Source organism: Meriones unguiculatus, chromosome X (assembly GCF_030254825.1).
Source record: "Meriones unguiculatus strain TT.TT164.6M chromosome X, Bangor_MerUng_6.1, whole genome shotgun sequence".
Lineage (NCBI taxonomy): Eukaryota > Metazoa > Chordata > Mammalia > Rodentia > Muridae > Meriones > Meriones unguiculatus.
In genome coordinates this window covers 28,516,264-28,541,085 of record NC_083369.1, presented here as the reverse complement: position 1 = coordinate 28,541,085, position 24,822 = coordinate 28,516,264, and the positions used below count along the sequence as shown (strand labels likewise).

At 41.2% G+C, this 24,822-nt stretch overlaps 1 protein-coding gene across 1 annotated transcript in view; it reads right to left on the bottom strand.

Annotated features, from left to right (window-relative positions):
* LOC110542847 (transcription initiation factor TFIID subunit 1-like) overlaps positions 1-24,822 on the bottom strand; it is a 160,331-nt gene that overhangs the window by 70,049 nt on the left and 65,460 nt on the right. Inside the window, 2 exon segments of the mRNA XM_060375509.1 lie at positions 13,089-13,205; positions 14,884-14,951. Of these exon segments, the coding sequence (XP_060231492.1) occupies positions 13,089-13,205; positions 14,884-14,951 (185 nt within the window).

Genomic DNA, 24,822 nt, shown 5'->3' with positions numbered 1-24,822 from the left:
ACACGGAGCAAATCCATTAGGTCTTAAAACAAAAGCACATATGCCACAAAATTTGAAAATCTAATTGAAATGGACAATTTTCTTGATAGATTCCATTTACCAAAATTATTTCAAGATTAGGTAAGATCAGGTAAATAGATTGAAAAATCTATATCCCCCAAGAAAAGAGAAACAGTCATCAAAAGTCTTCCTTCAAAAAAATAAAAAAAATAAAAAAAAGCCCATGGCAAGATGGTTTCAGCATGGAATTCTATCAGATCTTCAAAGAAGAGCTAACTCCAATTCTCTTCAAACTATTCAACAACATAGAAATAGAAGGAACACTACCAAACTCTTTCTATGAAGCCACAGTCACCTTGATACCTAAACCACACAAAGACCCAACACAAAAAAAGAGAACTTCAGACCTATATCTCTTATGAACATTGATGCAAAAATACTCAATAAAATACTTGCAAACTGAATCCTAAAACACATAAAAGATGTCATCCACCATGACCAAGTAAGATTCATCTCAGGCATACAGGGATGGTTGGTTCAATATATAGAAATCCAACAATTTAATCCACCATATAAACAAACTGAAGGAGAAAAACAGCATGATTATCTCCTTAGATGCTGAAAAAGCATTTGACAAAATCCAACAGCCATTCATGTTTAAAGTGTTGGAGAGATCAGGGATACAAGGCACATACCTAAACATAGTAAAGACAATATTCAGCAAGCCTATAGCCAAAAAGTCTGGGCACAGTGTTCTTTTCTGAGACTGATTCTCCAGCCAAGGACCACACTTGGAGCTGGCCTGGAACCCCTGCACAGATGTAGCCCATGGAAGTTCAGTGTCCAAGTGGGTGCCATAGTAATAGGGACAGGGACTGTCTCTGACATGAACTGATCAGCCTGCTCTTTGATCACCTCCCCCTGAGGGGGGAGCAGCCTTACTAGGCCACAGAGGAAGACAATGCAGCCACTCCTGATGAGACCTGATAGACTAGGATCAGAGGGAAGGGGAGGAGGACTTCCCTTATCAGTGGACTGGAGGAGGGGCATAGGTGGAGAAGAAGGAGGAAGGGTGGGATTGGAAGGGGAAGAGGGAGGGGACTACAGGGAGGGATACAAAGTGAATAAACAGTAATTAATAAAATAAAAATAATTAATAAAATATGGGGTACAGAGATAAACAGAATTCTCTGTAGAGGAATATAGAATGGCAGAGAGACACCTAGAGAAATGCTCAATGCACTTAGTCATCAGGAAAATGCAAATCAAAATGACCCTGAGATTTTGCCTTACACAGATCAGAATGGCTAAGATCAATAACTCAAGTGACAACACATGCTGGAGAGGATGTGGAGAAAGGGGAACCCTCCTCCATTGCTGGTAGAAATGTAAACTTGTAGAAAAACTTTGGAATTCAATCTGGCACTTTATCAGACAATTAGGAATAGTGCTTCCTCAGGATCCAGCTATATGGCTTCTAGGCTTATATTCAAAAGATGCTCAAGTATACAACAAGGACATTTGCTCAACCATGTTTGTAGCAGCTTTCTTTGTAATAGTCAGAATCTATAAACAACCTAGATGTGCCTCAACAGACTAATAGATACAGAAATTGTGGTACATTTACACAATGGAATACTACTCAGCAATTAAAAACAAGGAAATCATGAAATTTGCAGGCAAATGGTGGGATCTAGAAAAGATCATCCTGAGCGAGGTACCCCAGTAGCAGAAAGACACACATAGTATATACTCACTTATAAGTGGATACTAGGCAAATAATCTAGGATAATCATACTAAAATCTATACACCTAAAGAAGCTGAATTGGAAGGAGGACCCTCGGTAAGATGATCAATTCTCACTCAGAAAGACAGATAAGATGGACATTGGAAGAAGGAGAAAACAGGAAATAGGACAGGTGCCTACCACAGAGGGCCTCTAAAATTAGACTCTACCAAGCAGTGTATCAAAGCAGATGCTGAGACTCATAACCAAACTTGGGCCAGAGTGTAGAGAATCTTAGGAAAGAAGGAGGAGATAGTAAGACCTGGAAAGGACAGGAGTTCCACAAGGAGAGCAACAGAACCAAAATATCTGGGCACATGCATCTTTTCTGAGACTGATACTCCAACCAAGGACCATGGATGGAGATAAACTAGAACCCCTGCTCAGATGTAACACATGGCAGTTCAGTATCCAAGAGGGTTCCCTAGTAAGGGGAACAGGAACTGTCTCTGACATGAGCTCAGTGGCTGGCTCTTTGACCACCCCCCCACCCCGAAGTGGGGAGCAGCCTTGCCAGGCCACAGAGGAGGACAATACAGACAGTCCTGATAAAGTACAGTCAGATGGAAGGAGAGGAGGAACTTCCCTATCTTCCCTATCAGTGGACTTGGAGAGGGGAATGGGAGGAGATGAGGATGGGATGGTGGGATTGTGAGGGAATGACAGAGGGGGCTACAGCTAGGATACAAAGTGAATAAACTGTAATTAATATAAAAAATTAAAATTTAATTTAAAAAAAGTTGTGTAGCTCAGGCTGTCTTCAAACTCAAAGCACCTTGCCTCTGCTTCCAGAGTACTGGAATAATAGTCATGCCCTTCACCACATAGCTTAGAGATTTGTTTTTCAGACAGGTCTCATGTATCCCAGAATAGTATTGCATTGCCTACATAGGCAGGATAACCTCAAACTTCTGCTTTTCCTACCTCTATCTCAAAAGTATTGGTATTACAGGGGTGAGCCATTATGTCCTGCAGCTTATAGAGTGCTATGGCAGGCAGGCATGCTACCTACCAGATGATTTTTCCCAGACCCTTTATAAAAAAAAAGAAAAAGAAAAAAAATGAAATAAAATTGTTTATTTTTAATTTTATTTATATATTTATTCATTACAGTTTATTCACTTTGTATCCCCGCTGCAGCACCACTCGTCTTCTCCCTGTCCCACTAATCCTTCTTCTTCTTCTCCTTCTCTTCCTCCTCTGTCTTCTTCTCCCCCTCCTAGCCCTTTCCATAGTCCCCTGATAGGGGAGGAACTCCTCCCCTTTTATGTGACCCTAGCTTATCAGTTCTCATCAACCCTAGCTGCCTCCTCTTCCTCTGTGGCCTAGCATGGCTGAGCCTCCCTGGGGGAGGTGATCAAAGAGCTGGCCACTGAGTTCATGTCAGAGACACCCCCTGTACCCCTTACCGGGAACTGAGCAGCCAATGGGCTTCCTTTGAACAGGGGGTTTAGGTCCTCTCCATGCATGGTTCTTGGGTGGAGTATCAGTCCCTACAGGAACCCCTGAGCCCATGTATTTTGGTTCTGTTTTTCTCCTTGTGGACTTCTTGATCCCTCCAGTACTTTCTATCTCCCTCTTCTTCCATAAGGATTACAGTAGATCAATGGAATCAAATCAAAGACCAAGTAATAAACCCACACACCTATGGAAACTTAATTTTTGACTAAGAAGCCAAAACAGTGGAATATAGACAGCATCTTCAACAAATGGTGCTTGTCTATCTGGATGTCTACATGTAGAAAAATGCAAATAGACCCATATATATCACCCTGCACAAAATTAAAGTCGAAGTGGACCAAATACTCAACATAAAACCAGACACAAGGCTCTTCCCCCACTTAGAAGAATAAGTGGGGGAAGAGCCTTGACTTCATTGGCACAGGAGACAACTTCTTGAACAGAACACCAACAGTACAGGCTCTAAGATCAACAATTAATAAATGGGACCTCATGAAACTGAAAACCTTCTGTAAAGCAAAGGACACTGTTACCAGAACAAAATGACAGCCTACAGACTGGAAAAATATCTCCACCAACCCTACATCTGACAGAGGGATAATATCCAGAATATATAAAGAACTGAAGAGGTTAAACACCAACAAACCAAGTAATCCAATTTAAAAAATGAGGTGCAGAGCCAAACAGAGAATTCTCAACAAAGGAATATCAAATGGATAAATGCTCACCATCCTTAGTCATTCAGGAAATGCAAATCAAAATGACCCTGAGATTTCACCTCACACCCATCAGAATGGCTAAGTTCAAAAACTCAAGGGATGATGCATTCTAGAGAGGATGTGGAGAAAGGGGGACCCTCCTCCATTGCTGGTGGAAATGTAACCTTGTACAACAACTTTGGAATTCAATCTGGCACTTTTTCAGACAATTAGGAAAAGTGCTACCTCAGAATCCTGCTATACCACTCCTAGGCATATATCCAAAAGATGCTCAAGTACACAACAAGGACATTTGCTCAACTATGTTCAAAGTAGCTTTATTTGTAATAGCCAGAATCTGGAAACAACCTAGACGTCCCTCAACAGACTGATACAGAAACTGTGGTACATTTAAACAGTGGAATAATACTCAGCTATTGTGGGTAGTAATGTATGTCCCAGATTCTACTAGCAAGGAGGCTGAGGTCAGTGAATAACTTGAGCTTGAGCATTCAAGGCCAGTCTAGCTAGCATGTGGAAAGGGAGGTGGATTCTAACTATACTATTAGAACTATCATAGAAATACTGGATAAATGTTAACAAAACAGTGCTAATGAATCCTTCTAGTACCAAAACTGTTCTCCACAACATCCAACAACCACAACATCCTTAGAAAAGTGGCTGGTCATAGGAGGGGAGCAAGCAACTTTGGAATCATGACAAAGAGACTTTGGAGCCCAGGCTCCTTCTATCCAAAAGTGGAGCAATCAGAGAATCAAAAAGATCAACGACTAACTCGATGTAGGGGAACATACCAGTAATCTCTGAAGCAGGAGGATCATGAGTTCCAGGACAGCCTGGGAGTACATAGTGAAAATTAATTTCAAAAACATACATACATTGTGTGTATGTCTGTCTCTGTTTTGTATGTGTGTGTGCGCAAAGAAACAAAAATAAAGCTAATAACTGCAAGGAATTGAAAGACATAAAGTTTGTAAAGATCCAGAGTCGATAATAATAATAATAAAGCAATGAGGAAAAAAAAAACAACAACTTTGAGACCATGCTAGACAACTGTATGTAAGACTTTAGTTTCTTGACAATGAGAAATCCATATACATTTGGTGGGTACCACAATTCAGATTATGAATTTTGCTCTTTTCGACAGTAAGACGATTTGTCAGGTCCCATATCAGAGTCACTTCCACTTTCACTTAGGTGAATAGCTGTTAAAAAAAAAAAAGAAGAAGAAGACAAATTGTGGTTGATTCAGATATAAGCTTGATGGACTAGGAGTATGGCTCAGAGCTACAGTGTTTGCCTGGCATGTATGAGATAGTATGTTCAAAATAACACAAACAAAACAAGACCTAGAGAAAGAAATAGAAATTCTTTTTTTCTTAAGATTTATTTATTATATATACAGTCTTCTGACTGCATGCCAGAAGAGGGCATCAGATCTCATTATGGATGGTTGTGAGCTACCATGTGGTGGCTTGGAATTGAAATCAGGACCTTTGGAAAAGCAGCCAGTGTTAACCCCTGAGCCATCTCTCTAGCCTCAGAAATGGTAATTCTGGTCAGAATTAGCATCTTCAGCCTAGCACTCCAAAACTAGTCTATACAGACTTTGAGTCTATAGTCCTCACCTCTCAGGCATCTCTTTTTTTTTTTTTCCAATGCAGTTTATTCAGGAACATTGAACAATCCTCGGACCCCGGGGAAAGCCAGCCCACAGCTTAAATAGCCTCTGGGTAGCCAACCCCAGCATGCCACGTGGGCAATGCAGATAGGTCCACATACATGGAAGCAAGCCAGATCCTCGGCCTTAGCCAAATGTGGAGTTGTTCCTGACAGAGAGCACTCACCATCGGGAAGGTGGAAGGCGGAAACCAGCTCCATCTTTAAGGCATAGCATTCCGCAGTTCTCTACAGTTCCCCCTTTTTGTTTTAGACGCATCAGGCAAGAGTAGAGGTCTGATCTCTGATATTAGAAATAAATTGGGACTTTGTACAGATGTTCATTTAGGTGTCATCCACCCAAAGAGCATCGGACCCGTCCGATACCTTTTTCTCAGAGGCGGGACCTGGGGCATCAACCCGCATGCAATCAGACATGCTCTTCTCTGGGTCCAAAGCGGCTGACCCTGAGTGCAGTGCTTAGCCTCGCATCCTGAGCGTATCATTTTAGCTTTTTATGGTATCCAACCATGCTTGGGGAGAATGTCTTGCTTCAATGGCTGTAAAGGCCTGAATGATCATGGCTGCATCACACTGTTGTGAGACTCTAATCTTGCATATATACCACAGGCAAACCAAGGAGACCAACACCAGAAGGCCTGCTAACACTCCCATGCCCGCCCATTCCTTCAGATGATTCATGGCTGCAGCAATCCATGTTGATAATCCTGTGGCTAGTCCTGCGTCCACTCCGGTAGAATTTACTGTGACAGATGTAGCCCAGGGCAGTTCAGAGTCCAATTGGGTTACATAGTAATGTGAAGAGGGACTGCCTCTGACATAATCTGATTGGCCTGCTCTTTGATCACCTCCCTCTGGGGGGTGGGGGGGGTTGCAGCCTTACCAGGCCACAGTAGAGGACAATACAGCCACTTTTGATGTGAACTGACAGACTAAGATCAGAAAGGAGAGGAGAACCTCCCCTATTAGTGGACTTGGGGAGTGGCATGCAAGCAGAGGGAGGAGGGAGGGTGGGATTGGGATGGGAGGAGGGAGGGGCTTATAGGGGGATGCAGAATGAATAAAGTGTAATTGATGAAAAATTTAAGAAAAAAAGAGAAAAAAATAATTTAAGAACCTTAAATGACTTTCAAAATTGGAGGAAAACATGGAGTTAGTCAATTGGCATGGAGCACGTCTCGCCCCTGGGGGCAATGGTCTCCTGAACCTACTCAGACCTCGGACACCACCACTGCTAGTTCTAGAACTGACGCAGGATGTTCCAACGAGGGGTTAAGGCTTCTCATAATATTTCCTATAAGCCCACACCTGTTTGTCTATATCCCCCATTTTTATTCATTATTAGCCAGATAGAGCCAAGTAATTGTGGTAATGATACTCGCTTTTTTTTAAACCCCAATGCTAGTAAAGTTAGGTATGCCCTGGTTACTCGCATGCCTCACTGGGTGCCTATGCCCATTGATGCCCCTCACGCTATGACTCTCTTCAGACAGAAAAGGGATCTTGGAACTACAGCCACCATTGTTACTACCATCTCATTGACGGCTGTTGGAGCTACCACCAGGGCATTAGCCATGAGTCATACTGGGCAGACTGCTCAGACCCTGAATAATCATTTAGCCAATGTAGCTCATGCCTTAGTTGTACATAAAGGAATTAATGCTCAACTAAAAGGAAGCTTGATGGTGTTCAATCAGAGGATTGACCTCTTGCAGGAGCAAATTGCTACCCTATGGCAAATCGCTCAACCTGGCTGTCAATGAAAGTATGCTGGACTTTGTGTCACTAGCATACAACATGAGAATTTTTCCTGCGCTGCAAATCTGTCTAAACAATTGTCGAGCTATATTTTAGGTAATTGGACTGGAGAATTCGATACTACGATGGAGCAGCTGAGAGTGGCCATTGTCACAGTAAATTCAGGCATCTCTTTTAACTACCAAAGGTCAATAGTGGCAAGAGCTACAGAAACTGAAGTCAAGTAACTTATTTCCTCTATATTAGTCTAATCTACCTGTTTGCTATCATCTCCAACACTTTTACCATTTCTATTATTTTGCTTACTTTTCCTTTCCTGTTCCCAAACACAACCCTTCAAAGCTGCGACTTGGGCACTAACTTTTCCACTGTTACCTCCTGTGTCTGTTCATCTTCAATTCCCCTACGGTTAATGGAGATGATCATCCAATGAATGTGTGTTCAGTACTCTCTGGTCTACTAGTAGGACTCCAATAAAACTGATAGCTTTGCTACATAGGAAGTAGCAAAGACTTTTATATTTAGTCCTGAGATACACACCCCGAGCTATATAGAAACAGAAGTAAAGGAGCAAGACTTACTAAAGTACGGGTTACATTCTTCTTCTTCCTCTTCTTCTTCATCACTCCCAGCGTTTTCCTCCTCATCTTCTCCTTCAGACAAGAGCAAATCCTCATAAAGGACACTGGCTTGGGGCTGTTCTTCAGCTCCTTCCTCTTCTTCTGCAAGATCACCATCTCTATCTTCACCTTGCTAAACAAGTCCAGGTGGCAGTCCAGTCACTAAGAGACCAGCATAACTTCTCGCCTCCCCCGCATCCCATTTGCTGCTTCACAAGAAGTTAAATAATGAATTGAATGGATTTGTCTAGCTTATTTCAAGGATTAAAGTCAGACTGAGGCTCATTATGGAGAGACTATGCTATCACCTAGGAATTTGGCCTGCCCTGCACGACTTGGGCTCCTATCATATAAATGTATAATATAACCCTAAGCTTTCTGTAAGCATACTCACAGGGTCTGGAGTCTTAGGTTTCTCATCCCCCTCCTCATATCCTTCAATATCTACACCAGAGTCTTCCTCACCCAGCCTACCCTGGCCCTGGGGAATATGAGTAAGGCACACAAATAGTGCATCATTGAGGGATGTGCCTGTAGGAGTTAACCAAGGGTTCTTTACACAGTACAGATGTACTGCCGTGATATCCATGCCACCTCCACTGCTAGAGTAGGTTGTTTATACAGCTCAAGGCATGTGCATTTTCCCAGTCGTTCTTTGGAAATAACAGACAGGGCAAGACAAACCAAAGAACAGGAACGTTCTTGGTTCACTCCCAACTGTCATCAAAAGGGAATGTTTCCTTTCTAACCCAAATTTTTGAGATAGAAACCCCTTCTGGATTTTGTACTCCCTTAGGAAACCTTGAGAGTAGGTGTAGTTTTAGATAAGAATTATGTTTTGATAGCTTTGGCAAAGGCCAGTTAAAATTATACATATTTTAATTTGGTTTACAACTTATAAGAGACACAAAACAGGACACCAGTAGTTGTGAACTCTGTCTCTGAAAGCAGATGGTCTTTCTAATCAGTCACCTATTGTGGCTGGCACTGATGCATTAAATACTTTCTCTGAAGTTCTGAAGTTGTGCTTAAGTCACATTTCAAAGCCTTGTTTGCAGGGCCAAAGGATCCAGCTATCCTTCATGTATGCATGGTATAAGCCTAGCCCTCCACATTCACCCACCAGGCAGACCACTTATTTCCCAAAGAGAAATAACATCCTACCTGCATTAGCTGCTTTTCTAAAATAACACTGGGAATATTCAAGACAGACATATTGCTCTCATCTTGATAAACAGAAGCATCTTGAGAAACACTGAGAGATGTGCTGTTATCATATAACTCAGGAGGCTGTGGCATAAAAAAATACAATTTGGCTTCTACCAAGGAAATGGCAGGAAGAAATGCAAAGAATTCTCTTTTATAACATTCACTGAAGAAAAGGGACATGCAAAAGACAACCCAATAAAAGAGGAAACACAGCCCGGTACAACGCTGTAGACAATTCTTTAGACTCCTATGAGTAATATACTCTAGCAGACTGGCATCTAGCTTATATGTTCAAAATTTGAGTAGAAATGCATAAGCTTAGGAACAAGTTTATGAACTAACAGCCTCACTGCTCAGTAATCTACTTTCCTTTTCTAAGCCTTGCCTTGCTGTTTTTAAGCTCAGGGATTCATATAAGTTATAGTTTTAGTGACAAAGAGACATGTTAGGAAACTGGACAAAGGAATTTAAATTTCAACAAGAGCATGGAATGGTTTGACAGTTCATGACTTGTGGATAATGCTTCAGAACAAAATAGTATGAGGAAAAAATCATGGGCTTTGGAGTAAACAGCCCTGTACTGAGTCTTGGCTCTACCATAATTAACCACCCTGTTTTCCTGAACTGTGAGATATGGATATAATATCTACCTCACGTGGCTGCAGTGAGAATTAAGAGCTATGTGTACTCAACACCTGGTACTCAATAACTGAGAGCTTCCTTCTTATCATCCCTGAAAAGAGCAGAGATTTAGCAAATGGATTCTAATCAATAATAAGAGGGACTTGAGAAAACATTCATGAAGTGAATAGAATAATAAAAATAATATTCATCAATTTCATTTTAAAGTATATTTACAGATATGAACACACATACCACAAACATGAAAAACCTCAAAATATTCTGTGATTGATGTTATATAAGATGGAATTGATAAGAAGTACCACACCTCTTATTTGTATCTTCCAATTTTATTTTTACAAGGATTTCATTTATTCATTTTAAAATTATGTGGCTAGATGAGATTAGAGAGACAGCACAGAGGTTTAGAGCACTGGGTGTTCTTCTAAAGGTCCTGGGTTAAACTCCCAAGCAACCGCATGGTGGCTCGCAACCATTTATGATGATTTCTGATGCCTTCTTCTGGCCTGTAGGCACACATGCAGGCAGAATATTTTAGAAATAATAAATAAATAAATCTTTAAAACTTATTGTGGCTGGTCTATGGTGGTGTGTGCCTTTCACCCAGCACTTGGGAGGCAGAGGCAGGAGGATCCCCAAGACTTCAAGGACAGCCTGGTCTACTCAGCGAATTCCAGGACAGCGAAGGCTACACAGAGAAATCTTGCCTTAAAAAATCATGTGCATATGTGAATGTCTGATTATAGATTTATGCATGTGAGTGCAGTGTGTGTAGAGGTCAGAAGAAGGTGTCATAATGAGATCCAGATGCGGAGTTAAAATAGCAAGCCACAGAAAGTGGTTGCTGGCTGCCAAAGTCAGGTCTTCTGAAAAAGTAGCAAACACTCTTAACTGGCTGAGCCATCTCTCCAGCCCCACCTTCTCATAGTCCCCAACCATAGTAATACACACACACACACACACATATGATATGTATGTATGTATTATATATATATATATATATATTTTTTTTTTTTTTCTTATGAGCAAAGAACAGTGGTAGAAGCCTAGAGTCACAACATAAAAAAAGTTCAATCAGGGAGATCACAAATTGAGGCCAGTTTGTGCCAAAAAGCTAGACCCTGTTTCACACCCACATATGTGCTGCTCTGTAAACAAGCAAGAAAACAAGATTAACTGAGAAAATCAGTTTCCAAAATAAAGGCAAAACAGAATCCAAAACATTAGCACACAGATAAACTTCCTGCAGCATTTAAAATGTAGTATGAGAAGAGGATTGTGGGAAACTATAAAATGAGTAACTCCCAAGTATTGAGCTAAATGTATGTACAGTAGAAATAGCCAGATGAAAATACATTACTGACTGACACCATTTGTAAGCTGAAAACTAACACAATTACTGCTGGGCTTCTATAGAATCAAAACTGTATTATGACAGATTATTTTTATTTTGGTTTTAGAGACAAGGTTTCTCTGTGTAGCCTTGGCTTTCCTGGACTCACTTTGTAGACCAGGCTGGTTTCGAACTCACAGAGATCTGCCTGCCTCTGCCTCATAGGGTGCTGGAATCATAGGTGTGTGCCACCATGGCTGGTTTGACAGAATAATCTTATGTAGATACATTCTAATAATGTTTCGATTTTACATAGTAATGAGTAAGGGTGGTCACACATGGGGAATCTATCTTCCTTGAGTTAACAGGCAATGAGTTGGGCTATCTTAAAGTTTATACACATAAGTGAAGGGAATGATGCGAGTGTGAACTGAAAAGAATGAAGCAGTGCTATCCATACCATGCTCTCCATAGATCACTAACTACACCAAAAGCAGCTATTGCTCAGGAAGGACAAAGCTTTGATTCACCAAGGTCTAAGTTTATGACTATCCAAGACCTGAGAAAAGCACATACCACTTGGTAGTTATATTCTACTAGAGCAAGATGGCTAGTACCCAAGCTCTAACTTACCAGAAAGTACCTTGTGCAAACTGTAAGCCTATTAGCAAAGAAGGCCTTCCTGGGTAACATCACTCACCTAAGTCCCCTTGACCCAATCTGCCCATACAACTCCAAGAGCCTTCCTTGTTCTGCACCTTGATGAAGTATCTGAGGGTTCTTTATACTTGGTTACCTTCAGTAACCTATGTTTTAGGATGAAAGAGAGAGAAAAGATAGATAGGCAAAGTGTATGAATGAGACAGAGAGACAGCAAAAATCCAACAGAGAACAAGTATGCTGCACTGAAGTTCAGAGTGAAACCTGGGTAGAATGAAAAATAATCCTATCAGAAATAGAAACATTCTACATTAAAGTATTCAGTTAAATTTGAAAGAGCCTCTGGAAACTTTACAAAAACATCCTTCATACGAAGAAGGAAACAAATATTTCCTGGATGCCTGTTGTGTGCCATGCAAATTAACCCATTTAAGGTTGGAAAGAACCAAAATGGGAATTGAAATGTTAATTTCCCAAGATCACAAAAGATCACAAAACTAGACAGTAGCAGAGGTAAGACTCACACCCAGACCTGTTTTGCATCAAATCTCATGTCCTTTACACTCCATCACAGTGTCTCCAATATAGAAACCAAGGACCTGTTAATATTCCATTTAAAGTCTGTTCCTCAAATATGCCAACTTTCTAAGACTATAATATAGAGGAAACACCCAAAAAGGATCAGTCAGACCAGAAAACACTAAAAGTTTCTTATTCAGCCTGCTTTCTAGTCTTCTAACAAATAAACTTAAAAACAATCTTCATTTAGTATGAAAGTGAATTAATTCTGGAAATGGAGTGATGAGAGCTATGCTGACAGACTTCTAAAGTAATGGGCAATCAGCTATCTAGAAGGCACAAGAACAATATGGCCCCATTTGTAGCTGAGCAGCCTACATTCTAGGGATGTCCTAGGACCCCAAAATTTACCAACAAAACAACTGGAGACCTAGAGGATGCCTCTGGCTATAGCAGTCAGGAATCTGGTATTCTCACAGAGTATAAACAACCACCCAACTCATTCATCTAGATTCAACAAGGCCACAAAGACCCAGGGTCCTCACTCATCTTAGACTTTGAGAAGACAAGAAAACACACAAAAGGCATATGAAGAGGAAGGACAGAGAAGAACGGTATCCCAGTAAACATATCTGTTATCATGTTCTAAATTTCCCAAACCATAAGAAAATTGTAAGAAATACCTAATCCTTTGGATTACCTGAGGTGTATAAGGTCCTGGAGTCACTGGTTCCAGAATTTCTAATTCTGCTTTCTCCAAAGCTACTTGTTTAGCTGTACAAATATCTTTCTCAAGTTGAGTCAAATGTTCATCATACTGAGAAACAAAATTAATGAATTCAATCATCATTCAGGTACTGGATACAAAAATAAATAAAACACAAAGAGAAGTCTGTCTTTGGGGCTGAAGAGATGGTTCAATGGTTAAGAGCACTGTCTGCTTAACCAAATGGTGGCCAACAACCATCTACAATGTTATCTGATTCTTCTAGTGCACATGAAGACAAAGCACCCGTATACATAAAATATATAAATTAATAGATCTTTTAAAAATATCTTACACATGGTATGTACTTACTTATAAGCAGATTTTAGGCATACATTACAGGATAACGATATTACAATCCACAGACCCAAATAAGCTAAGAACAAGGAGGGTCCAGAGGATGTTGCTTTAATCTCACTGAGGGGAAGTAGAATAGACAGTGGAAGTGGATGAATGGGGAACTGAGTGGGAGATGGTGTGGGGAGGGTATAGAAAGTAGGGATTAGATGAGGGAAGAGCAGGGGAGGGAGGTGACAGGGCTGGGAGACAGAAGGGAAACCCAGGGTGGGCCATGTATGAGACAAGCTGGAGACCTGCGACAGGGCGGGCTCCTGGGAGGATATGGGGGTGACTCTAGCTGAGACTCCTAGTAGTGAGGGTCATGGAGACTGAAGGGGCCACATTCTAGTCAGGCAGGGGCACAACAAATGACCCACAGAACCTTCAACTCAACATTTATACTGCCTATAAGATGTGCAGGGATAAAGAGGGAGCAGAGACAGGCAATGTCCAACCAATGACTGGCCCAACCTGAGACCTACCCCACAGGTGAGAGCCAAACCCTGACACTATTAATGACACTCTGCTATGCTTGCAGAGAGTAGACTAACATAACTGTCCTCTGAGAGGCTCCACCTAGCAGTGGATAGAAACAAACGCTGAGACTCACAGCCAAACATGGGACACAGCTTGGGGAGCCTTGTGGAATTGCGGAAAGCTAGGAAGACCCAGAGGGGATAAGAACTCCACAAGACAAACAGAGTCAACTAACCCAGGCCCATAGGTACTTACAGAGACTGAAGAACCAACCGAAGAACATACATGGTCTGAACCTAGGCCCCCTACATATAAGTAACTGATGGGCAGCTTGATCATCATGGGGGTCCCCTAGCAAGTGGAGCAGGGGCTATTTCTGACATGGACTCTTTTGTCTGCTGTTGGATCTCTTCTCCCTAGAGGGGTGCTTTGCCTAGCCTCAGTGGGAGAGGATGCACTTAGTCCTGATGGGACCCAGAGTGTTAGCGTGGACTGAAATGGGAGTGTGTGCTCCCTTTTCTAAAAAAGGAAAGGAAGAAAGGGCAGAGAGGGTGGAGGGGAAGCTGCGAGTAGAGGAGGGAAGGGCTGAGGTTAGAATGTAAAGTGAATAAACTTAAAAAATATCCAAAAAGTATGATAGTGCTCATACAAGTAACAGCAAAATACCCTGAGTGATTAAATTATGGTGTATACACAAATAGAGTAAGAATATAAATAGAAAAAAAATCTGTCTTGATAGTTTTTTTATTCTAGTAGCGAACACAGTTGATAACCTAAACAAAGCAGAGATAAAAATGATGGAATGAGGGTAAAGGGTTGAATCCTACATTTGAAAGAAAACAGGGTAGTTAAACTTTAAACTCAAGAACACAACAGAAAGGTTTCAGGAAGCTGGATCTTCTCTATTACCTACCTCGGTTAATGTCTGGTAACAAACGTTCACAATCTCCTGAGCAGTCTTTGTATATTGACTCTCAGGCCCTATGAAACAAGTAGAATGCCATTACCTTTGTAAATTCAAGAATTTTACATTTCACTAACATTCTGTTTAAAACATTTATTATTTATTAAAATAATTATTAAAGTTTATTTATTTATTTCTGAGTCAGAGTTTCTTTGTGTAGCCCTGGCTGTCCTTGAACAAGCTATGTAGACCAGATTGGCCTCGAACTCACAGCGATTTGCCTACCTTTTTAAAAACTACCAACTGGATAATTTTCTTTTTTAAGACAGGATTTCTGTGTAGCCTTGGCTGTTCCTGGACTCAGTTTGGAAACCATGCTGGCCTTGAAGTCAGAGAGATCTACCTGCCTCTGCCTCCCCAAGTGCTGGGATTACAGGTGTGTGCCACCACAACTGGCTGCTAAAATTTATATTTATGTTGTATATGTGGGTGTTTTGTCCATGTGTGTTTCTGCACACCATATGCATGCCTGGTGTCGTAAAAGGCTAGAAAAGGCTGTTGAACTAGAGTTACAGTATGTGCTGGAAAGTCAACCTAGGTCCTCTGTAAGAGCAGCCAGTGTTATTAATCACTGAGACATGTCTCCAGTCTCATACATTGCAATTTAAAAACAAGAATTTTTTTAATTTGTTACTCAATAGCATATCATTATTTATGATTTGGAAAACCTATGTTTAATCCTTAACTTAAACTTCTGCTTGACTTTTTATAAATGTAAATTTTCAGGTTTGTTTCTTTGTCTTTTCTTTTCTTTATTTTCCTTCTTTCCTTTCTTTATTTCTTGTTTCATTCTTTCTTTTTTCTTTTTTTTTTTTTTTTTTTTTTTTTTTTTGGTTTTAAACACGGTGTCTTTTTGTAACTCTGGATGTCCTGGACTCACTTTGTAGACCAGGCTGGCCTTGAACTCACAGAGGCCTTAGCACCTTTACCTCCCAGAGAGATGGGATTACAAGGGTATGTCAATGCGCCTGGATTTCTTTTCGTTTTTTTGAGGCAAGGCTCACAATGTAGCTCTGGCTGTCCTGGAACTCATTACATAGACCTGCCTGGCCTCAAAAACACAAGAGTTCCTCCTGCCTTTGTTACCATGCCTAGCTGTAAGTGGAAAAACTTTAAAAAAATATAAAATCAGACTAATTCGTACCCCAATTAACCAGCTTTAACAACTATCAACACATGGCTAATCTCATTTCATTTATATTTCCATTTTCCTGACTCTTCTCTATTTTGGATTCAAGATCTCATTGTGTGCTCCGGACTGGCTTCAAGCTCATGATCCCCTTGGTCTCCACCTCCTGAGTGCTGCGACTGTCAGCATGCACCACTCTATCTTCCTTTACACAACAGCTCTAAGCTTCCCTGGGATACATAGAGACCCTTCATGAAATAAACAAACAAGAAAACTTATGTGAACTATAGTTGCAGGGTGAGATGGAGTTGTGAATGGAGGCTCATCTATTAATGCAACTAATGTACCACTTTGAAGTAAGGATGCTGACAATGGGAGTAGGGAGTGCACTAGAACTCTGTAGCTTGTATCAATTATGCTGTGGACCTAGAACTACTCTAAAATAGAAAGGCTGCTTGAAAAATAACTACTACTTTTTAAGCCAGACTATATCATATATAAAATAATCTCTTAAACAAGATGTGTTGGCACATTTCTTTAATTCCAGTACTCTAGAGGTAGAGGCAGGTGGATCTATGTATATTCAAGGCCAGCGTGGCTTACATACTTCCATGCCAGTCAGGGCTATACAGTGATACACTGTCACAATGACAAATGAATGAATGAATAAATAAATATTTCTTTAAGATAAATGAACATGTAGTTAATGTTAAAACCACAGGCCTGCACCACCATGCCCAGTTTTGTTTTCCTGGAGATTGAACCCAGAGCTTTATGCATGCTAGGCAAACCCTCTATCAACTAAGATACGTCTCCAGCTGCTATGTGCACTTTTCTAGGGTATGTTTTATATCTTCATGAAAACTTTAAAAAACTGGTTAATGCACAACATTTACAACATGATTTCAGATAAGAACCCAATGGTTATATGTTTCTTAAAAATTAAAAGACAAGTTACTGCCAGGCATAGTGGCACATACCTTTAATCCAAGCACTCAGGAGGCAGTGGCAAGAAGATATATAGTGAATCCCAGACCACCCAAAGCTACATGGTGAGACCGTGTCTAAAAAACCACAACAATTAAGATTTGGCAAAAGAAAGTGTCAGCATCTTCCAGGACACCAATGGCCTGGAACTGAGTAGCAGCTCCTCTTTTTATCTTTCATTTATTGTTCTGAGACTGGGTCTCCCTATGTAGCCCAGGCTGGCCTTGGAATTTGCAGAGATCTGCCTGCCTTTTCTTCCTGAGTGCTGAGATTACGGGCATGTGCCATCACATCCAGCTTAGGTGGTTTTGGGTACTGATCCCAGGTCTTCCTGAATTCTAAAAGCTCTCTGAAATATATCCCCAGCCCAATAATGAATGCTTTCACAGATGGGATCCTTGAGTATATCTCCTGATTACCATAACATAAAGAATAAAGTATACCACATTGGAGGGAGGGGACCAGACATATAGCTTAGTGGGACAGCTTACCTACCATGCACAAGGCCCAGGGCTTGATCTACAGCAACACAAAAAGTATATCACACATTCATGTGGAGCTTTCTAGCTATGTCTACTAATTATTACAAGCCATTATATGAATAATAAAGTCTTTTTCACGAGCTGAAGAGAGGGCTTCAGCGGGCAAAAAAACAGATGATCTAGCAAGGATTCCCATGCATTTTCCAAGACTCACATGGTGGTTCACAACCATCTGTAACTCCAGTTCCAGAGGATCCAAAACACTCTCTGACCACAATGGGTGCCAGACATGCACGTGGTACAGAGAAAGACACAAGACCAAAACATTCATACATTCATACACATAAAATAAACCCAGAGAAAACAAGTCCTTCTCAAGTCTAAGTATACACCATCTGTTCTCTAAATATGTGAAATGGAGCCAGGCATGATACTGTATGTATGCCTGCATCTCAGTGCTGGGAAGGGAGGGTATGAACTCAAGGCTAACCTGGATTGCAGTTAAATTTCAGGCTGGCATGTAAACCTTAGAGACCTTGTATCATATATCCAAGATCCATGGGCTGGAGATGGCTCAGCAGTTAAGAATGCTTTTTGCTCTTGAAGAGGATCCCAGTTCTGATCTAATCACCCACATTAGGTGGTTCACAGTTTTTTCAAGAGATCCAATGTCTTCTTTTGGCCCCTGAGGGCACCCATGTTAATTCTCTCTCCCACCCCCTCTTCTTCCCTCCCCCCCGTCTCTGTCTCACACACACATACCATAACATGAATAAAAATATTCTATTTTATTTTTTCAGACAGGATCTCTCTAAGTAGCCTTGGTTATCCTGAAATTTGCTATGTAGACCAGGTTGGCCTCCAACATACAAAGATCCTCCTGCCTCTGCCTTCCAAGTACTGGAATTAAAGGCATCCATCACCACACACAGCAATATCTTTAGAAAAAAATCAGACAGAACTGGGGATATAGTTTGGTGGTAGAATACTTTTCTGGCATGTGCAAGGCACTAGGTTCAACTTTTAACACACACACACAAATACAAAAATAAAATGAAATTGACTGGGCGATGGTGGTACATACATTTAATCCCAGCACATGGGCAGCAGAGGTAGGCAGACCTCTGAGTTTGAGGCCAGTGTGGCCTACAGAGCAAATTCGAGCATAGCCAGGGTTATACGAAGAAATGTTGTCTCAAAAAACTAAAATAATAATAATAATAATAATAATAATAATAGATGTATCCTTATGCCAGACACAAATAAATGAGGAAGAATCATCAAAATATTAAGGACACACATAATTAAGAACAGTGTAGTGGCCTTGCCCATTTATCTCAGTATTAGAGAGGCTGAAGCAGGAGGCCAGTACAACCTATAACAGCAAGATACTGTCTCACCTACCTTCTTCCCCAACACCCACAATGAAACAGCTTGTTTCTGGATTTTTGTTCTCCTAGTTCTAATCGACCAGTAGCTTAATACTCAAAAAGCTGATGGAAAAGAGACTACAAAGGTCCTCAACAAGCCAGACATGGTGGCTCATGCCTGTAATTCTAGCACTTGGGAGGTTGAGGCCGGAGGAGTGTTACAAGTTCCTACCCAACCTATAGAGTGAGACTCCACCCCCACCTCCACCACTGCCACCCCCGAGAAAGGGTTTTTCTGTGTAGCCCTGGCTATCCTGGAACTCACTCTGTAGACCAGGCTGGTTTCAAAGTCAGAGATCCGCCTGCCTCTGCCTCCAGAATGCTGGGATTAAAGGAGTGCAATGCCGCCGCCACCACCTGATGAGACTGTCTTAATAAAAATGTATTGCAGACCCAGAGAGATGGCTCAGTGGTAAAGAACATTTGTTCTGCAATCATGAAGACTAGAGTCAGATCCCAGCATATGCATAATAAGCTGAGTATCCAAACATCAGTAACAGCAGACCTGAGCAAAACAGAGACAGGAGGATTGCTGGAGCTTGCTGGCTTCATGCCTAACAAGACCAAGGTGCAGGTTCAAGACGAGAACCTGCCTTAAAGGAATACGCAGAGAATGAGAGAAAAGGACACCCAATGCCTTCTAGTCTCTGTGCCTGCAAATAGGCACATAAATGAACACACACACGCGCAGACACACACACACTTTTAAGGGACAGAATTTATATCCAGACTTAGATTCATCAAGCTTTCATGTGATGGTTGTGTAATGACATAGACAAATCAAGGTTGCACATAGGCTACAGGTCCCCTTAAATTGAGCTAATATAACAACAGTTTCTGTATACTAGTTCTCATGCTTACAAGGATCTGGGTTAGGAATTCAGCTTTTATTCTACCTCATTTTCAACATGTAAACACAGATCAATTTCACAACATGTCAGTTATAACAAAAGGGCAATTAACTTTATATGTTTGCAATGTTTCTCTCTGGAAATCATTTTGAAAAGATATCTTCCCTTCCCACTTCCTTTGAAGCAAACATCTCTAAAAATATATTCCTGGGGGAGATCCAAGATGGCAGCCCAGGAGGAGCAGGAAAGCAGTGATCGCACAGCAATCAAGAGACTGAATTCTGGGCCCTGAAACACCAGTGATTGTGTTTCCCAGGTGAGAGGAAACCCCACGGTGTGGGAATCAGTCAGGTTCAGGTAACCCAGCTAACACCTGGAAGAGTTCCTGGTCCTGGCAGGCACTCAGTCGCCAGCCCAGAGCCACATGCCTGCATGTCCTGATCACCTTCCCAGGCTAAACTGTGGGCACCAAAACACCCAAAATTGAGATTTCCTATTGAGAGAAATCCATCAGTGAAGGAAACAAATGGAACCAACCTCAGATCACCCAGTCAATCCCTGGAAAAGGTCTCGGGGCCCAGCATACGCTCAGCCACCAGCCTAGAGACCTGCTGTGTGCTTGACTCATTGTTCCAGACAGAACTGTGGGCCCCAGGGCACCAGAGACAGGGTTTTGCTGTCAAGGGGAAACTCCACAGTGAGGGAAATAGCAGGTCCAAACTTAGAGCACTCAGCTGACCCCACCCCACCCCAACCACCCACCCATACACACACACAAAGTTCTCGGGGAAAAAGTTCTTGCATTCCTGCAGGCATCCAGTCGCCGGCTTGGAGCCACCACTCACATGTGCCAGTGGGCTCTATGCACCATCACAGACAGAATTGTGGACTTCAAAACACCATGGAATGGGTCTTCCTGTTGGAAGGAAAGCCCATGGCAGGAGAAAACATCAGGTCCGACCTCAGGACAACCAGCTCCAGAAAAGTTTCTGGGTTCCTGCAGGCTTCAGGTGGTAGCCTCTGGCTGTATGCATGAGAGTTGTGCTTACTGCCACTGATTACCTCTTGGGTACTGGGGTGCAGAGCTCTAACCTCAGACCTACAGAAGCCTGGGATCTCTGAGATCAACCCCCAGATAGTGCTCTAAGTGGCAACCAGTTACCCTTAGCTAAACTAATGAAACGGCGGGGCTCCCTGGTTCTTCAAGAGGGCTATGCCTAGAAAACAGTATAAGAGCAACAGCAGCAGCTCACTAAATTCTGAGGAAGAAACCAACCAGAAGGGATGCTGTCTCCAGGACTTCTCAGAGTGAGAGGAGAGTCCCCGTGACTAACAAAGACCACAGTTACCACTCAGGTCTATTCGCCTGAGGTGAGCTGTGGCAATTCCTGAGAAACACTGGCCATTCAGTGACCATACCCAAAAAGCTGAGGAGGCCTCCTTCAGAAAAAAAAAAGTCATCTTTCTGCCCAGGGGATTCTCCCCACCCCAGGATTCTAGGAAACACTAGAAACTAACAGACAACACCTAAGATAGCCTGATGGGTAGAGGCCAGGCTAAAAGCTCAACCGACAAAAGGCAGGGCAATATGATACCTCCAGAACCCAGTTAGCCTGGGGCAAGCAGCTCTGGACACCCCAGCATAATTGAAATTCAAGAAGATGACCTAACATCTATGCTCATGAAGAGGATAATAGAGGAAACAAAATGTGTAAAGAAATAGAGGAAGATAAAGTCAAACAGATTATGGCCATCTGTAAAGAAATGGAGGAAGATAAAGACAAAGAGACTATGGCCATTTCATATACAAAGAAATACAGTAAGATAAAGAAAACCAGACTATAGCCATCTGTAAAGAAATACGGAAAGATGCAGCCAAACAGTTTGTGAGAGTGGAAATACTTAAATCACTGAAAGAAATAAAAGAAACAGAGGAATGTTCGAATAATCAGCTGAAGTAACTGAAAGAAAAACAGGAAATTACACTCAGACAGGTGAAGGAAAGAAAAAAAAATAACTCAAGACCTGAAGATAGAATTGGAAAAATTAAAGATAACAAAAACAGAGGAAATCATGGAGAGGAAGAACTTAGGGAAGAAAACAGGAACTACAGAGGTACTTATAACCAACAGACTACAAGAGATGGAAGAAAGAATCTCAGGTGTTGAAGAGATAATGGAAGAAACTGATGTATCCATCAAAGAAAATGTTAAGTCTAAAAAATTCCTGACACAGAACTTCCAAAAAATCTAAGACAACATGAAAAGACAAAAGCTAAGGATAATAGGAATAGAGGAAAAAGAAGATTCCCTCCTCCAAGGCCCAGAAAATATTTCAACAAAATATAGAAGAAAATTTCCACAACTTTTATTGTCATAGGAGAGGCCTATGACAATAAAAGAGGCCTACAGAACACCTAATAAATTAGACCAGAAAAGAAAATCCTCCTGCCACATAATAATCAAAATAGTAAGTATATAGAACAACAACAACAACAACAAAAAATACTAAAAGCTACAAGGGGAAAAGGCCAAGTAACATTTAATGTCAAACCCATCGGAATCATACCTGACTTCTCAACAGACACTATGAAAGCCAGAAGGGCCTGGACAGATATCATGCAGACCCTAAGAAAACACAGGTGTCAGCCCAGGCTCCTATACCCTGCAAAACTCTCAGTCATCGTAGATGGAGAAAAGATATTCAACAACAAAAACAAATTTCAACAATACCTACACACAAATCCAGCATTACAGAAGAGACTAGAAGAAAAAATACAACCCAAGAAAACTAACTACTTTCAAGAAAACACAGGAAATAAATAACCTCACTACAGCAAAACTAAAAGTAGCCAAACACACAAACTCATTACCATAGCCAACAACAATATCAAAGGATCTAACAGCCACTGGTCATTAATCTCCCTCAACATCAATGGACTCAATTCTCCAATAAAAAGACACAGACTAACAGAATGGATGCATAAACAAGACCCAACCATCTGTTGCATACAAGAAACACACCTAAGCCATAATGATAGACATTACCTAGAGTAAAGAGCTGGGAGATGGTTTTCCAAGCAAGTGGACCCAAGGAGCAGGCAGGAGTAGCCATTCTAATAGCTAATAAAATAGACTTTCAACCAGAATTAATCAAAAGAGATGGGGAAGGACACTTCATACTCATCAAGGGAAAAAATCCACCAGGAAGATATCACAATCCTGAACATCTATGCCCCCAAAACAAGGGCACCCACGTTTGTAAAATAAGCATTAATAAAACTGAAACCACGCATAGATCCCCACACATTAATACTGGGAGACTTCAATGCTCCACTCTCAACAAAGGACAGGTCAACAAAACAGAAATTAAATAAAGAAACAATGACTCTGACAGAGGTCATGAAACATATGGACCTAACAGACATCTATAGCACCTTTCACCCAAACACAAAAAATTTACCTTCTTCTTAGCACCTTATGGAACCTTCTCAAAAAATAAATCATATAGTTGGTCACAAAGCAAGCCTCAACAGCTACAAGAATATTGAAATAATCCCTTGTATCCTGTCTGGTCACCATGAACTTAAGTGGACCTCAACAACAAAAAACCTACACACACACATGGAAACTGAACAACTCGCTACTCAATGACAGCTGGGTCAGGGGAGAAATAAAGAAAGAAATTAAAGTCTTCCTAGAATTCATTGAAAATGAAGGCACAACATACCCAAACTTATGGGACACAATGAAAGCAGTGCTAAGAGGAAAATTCATAGTGATAAGTATCTTCAAGAAGAAATTTGAAATATCTCAAACAAGCAACTTTAAGGCTCACCTGAAAGCCCTAGGAAAAAAAAGGAGATATACCTATCAAGATGAGTATATGGCTTGAAATAATCAAACTCAGAGCTGAAATCAATCAATTAAAACAAATAAAACAATTCAAAGAATCAATGACACCATGAGCCGATTTTTTGAGAAAATCAACAAGATAGACAAATTCTTAGCCAAACTAACTAAAAGGCAGGGAGGCACCATCCAAATCAACAAAATCAGAAGATTGTGAAAAGAGGGAACGGGACAGGAGCCTACCACAGAGGGCCTCTGAAAGACTTTACCCAGCAGGGTATCAAAATATGTGCTGAGACACATAGCCAAACTTTGGGCAGAGTGCAGGAAATCTTATGAAAGAAGGGGGAGATAGTAGGACCTAGAGGGGACAGGAGTTCCATCAGGAGAGCAAAAAAATAAATTTTGGGCACAGTAGTCTTTTGTGAGACTGATATTCCAAACAAGGACCATGCATGGAGATAACGTAGAACCCCTGCACAGATGCAGCCCATGGCAGCTCAGTGTCCAAGAGGGTTCCCCAGTAATAGGGACAGGGACTGTCTGTGAGATGAACTCAGTGGCTGGCTCTTTGATCACCTCCACTGAGGGGTGAGCAGCCTTACCAATCTGCAGAGGAAGACAATGCAGCCAGACCTGAGGTGACCTGAGAGTCTAGGGTTAGATGGAACGGGTAGAGAACCTCCCCTATCACTGGACTGGGGGAGGGGCATAGGAGAAGAATTAGGAGGGATGGTGGGATTGGGAAGGGATGGGGAAGGGAGCTACAGCTGGGATACAAAGTAAATAAACTGTAAATAATAAACATTTAAAGAAGAAATGTTCACTAACAATTCCTCTAGAACATAAAAAATTAAATTACAAATGGTATCCCTTTCCTATCTCTTTTTTTTCATTAGCTATTTGTAACTGCTCCTAGCTGTTTAATTCCATTATGCTACTATAAGTAAAGTAGCATTGAACTAGAGTTGGTAAACTACTATTGAGATAAGTGGATAAAAATACCCGGACATTTTCTTACTGTTGGCTATAGCAGCAGTTCTTCAGTAAAGAAGTAAGGGAGCAAAGAAATTCACAAACTTCCTGATCAAAATTCTGTATGTATCTTTTTCTGGGTAAAATAAAATTATCAAAAGGTCCACATCAACCTTGATAAAT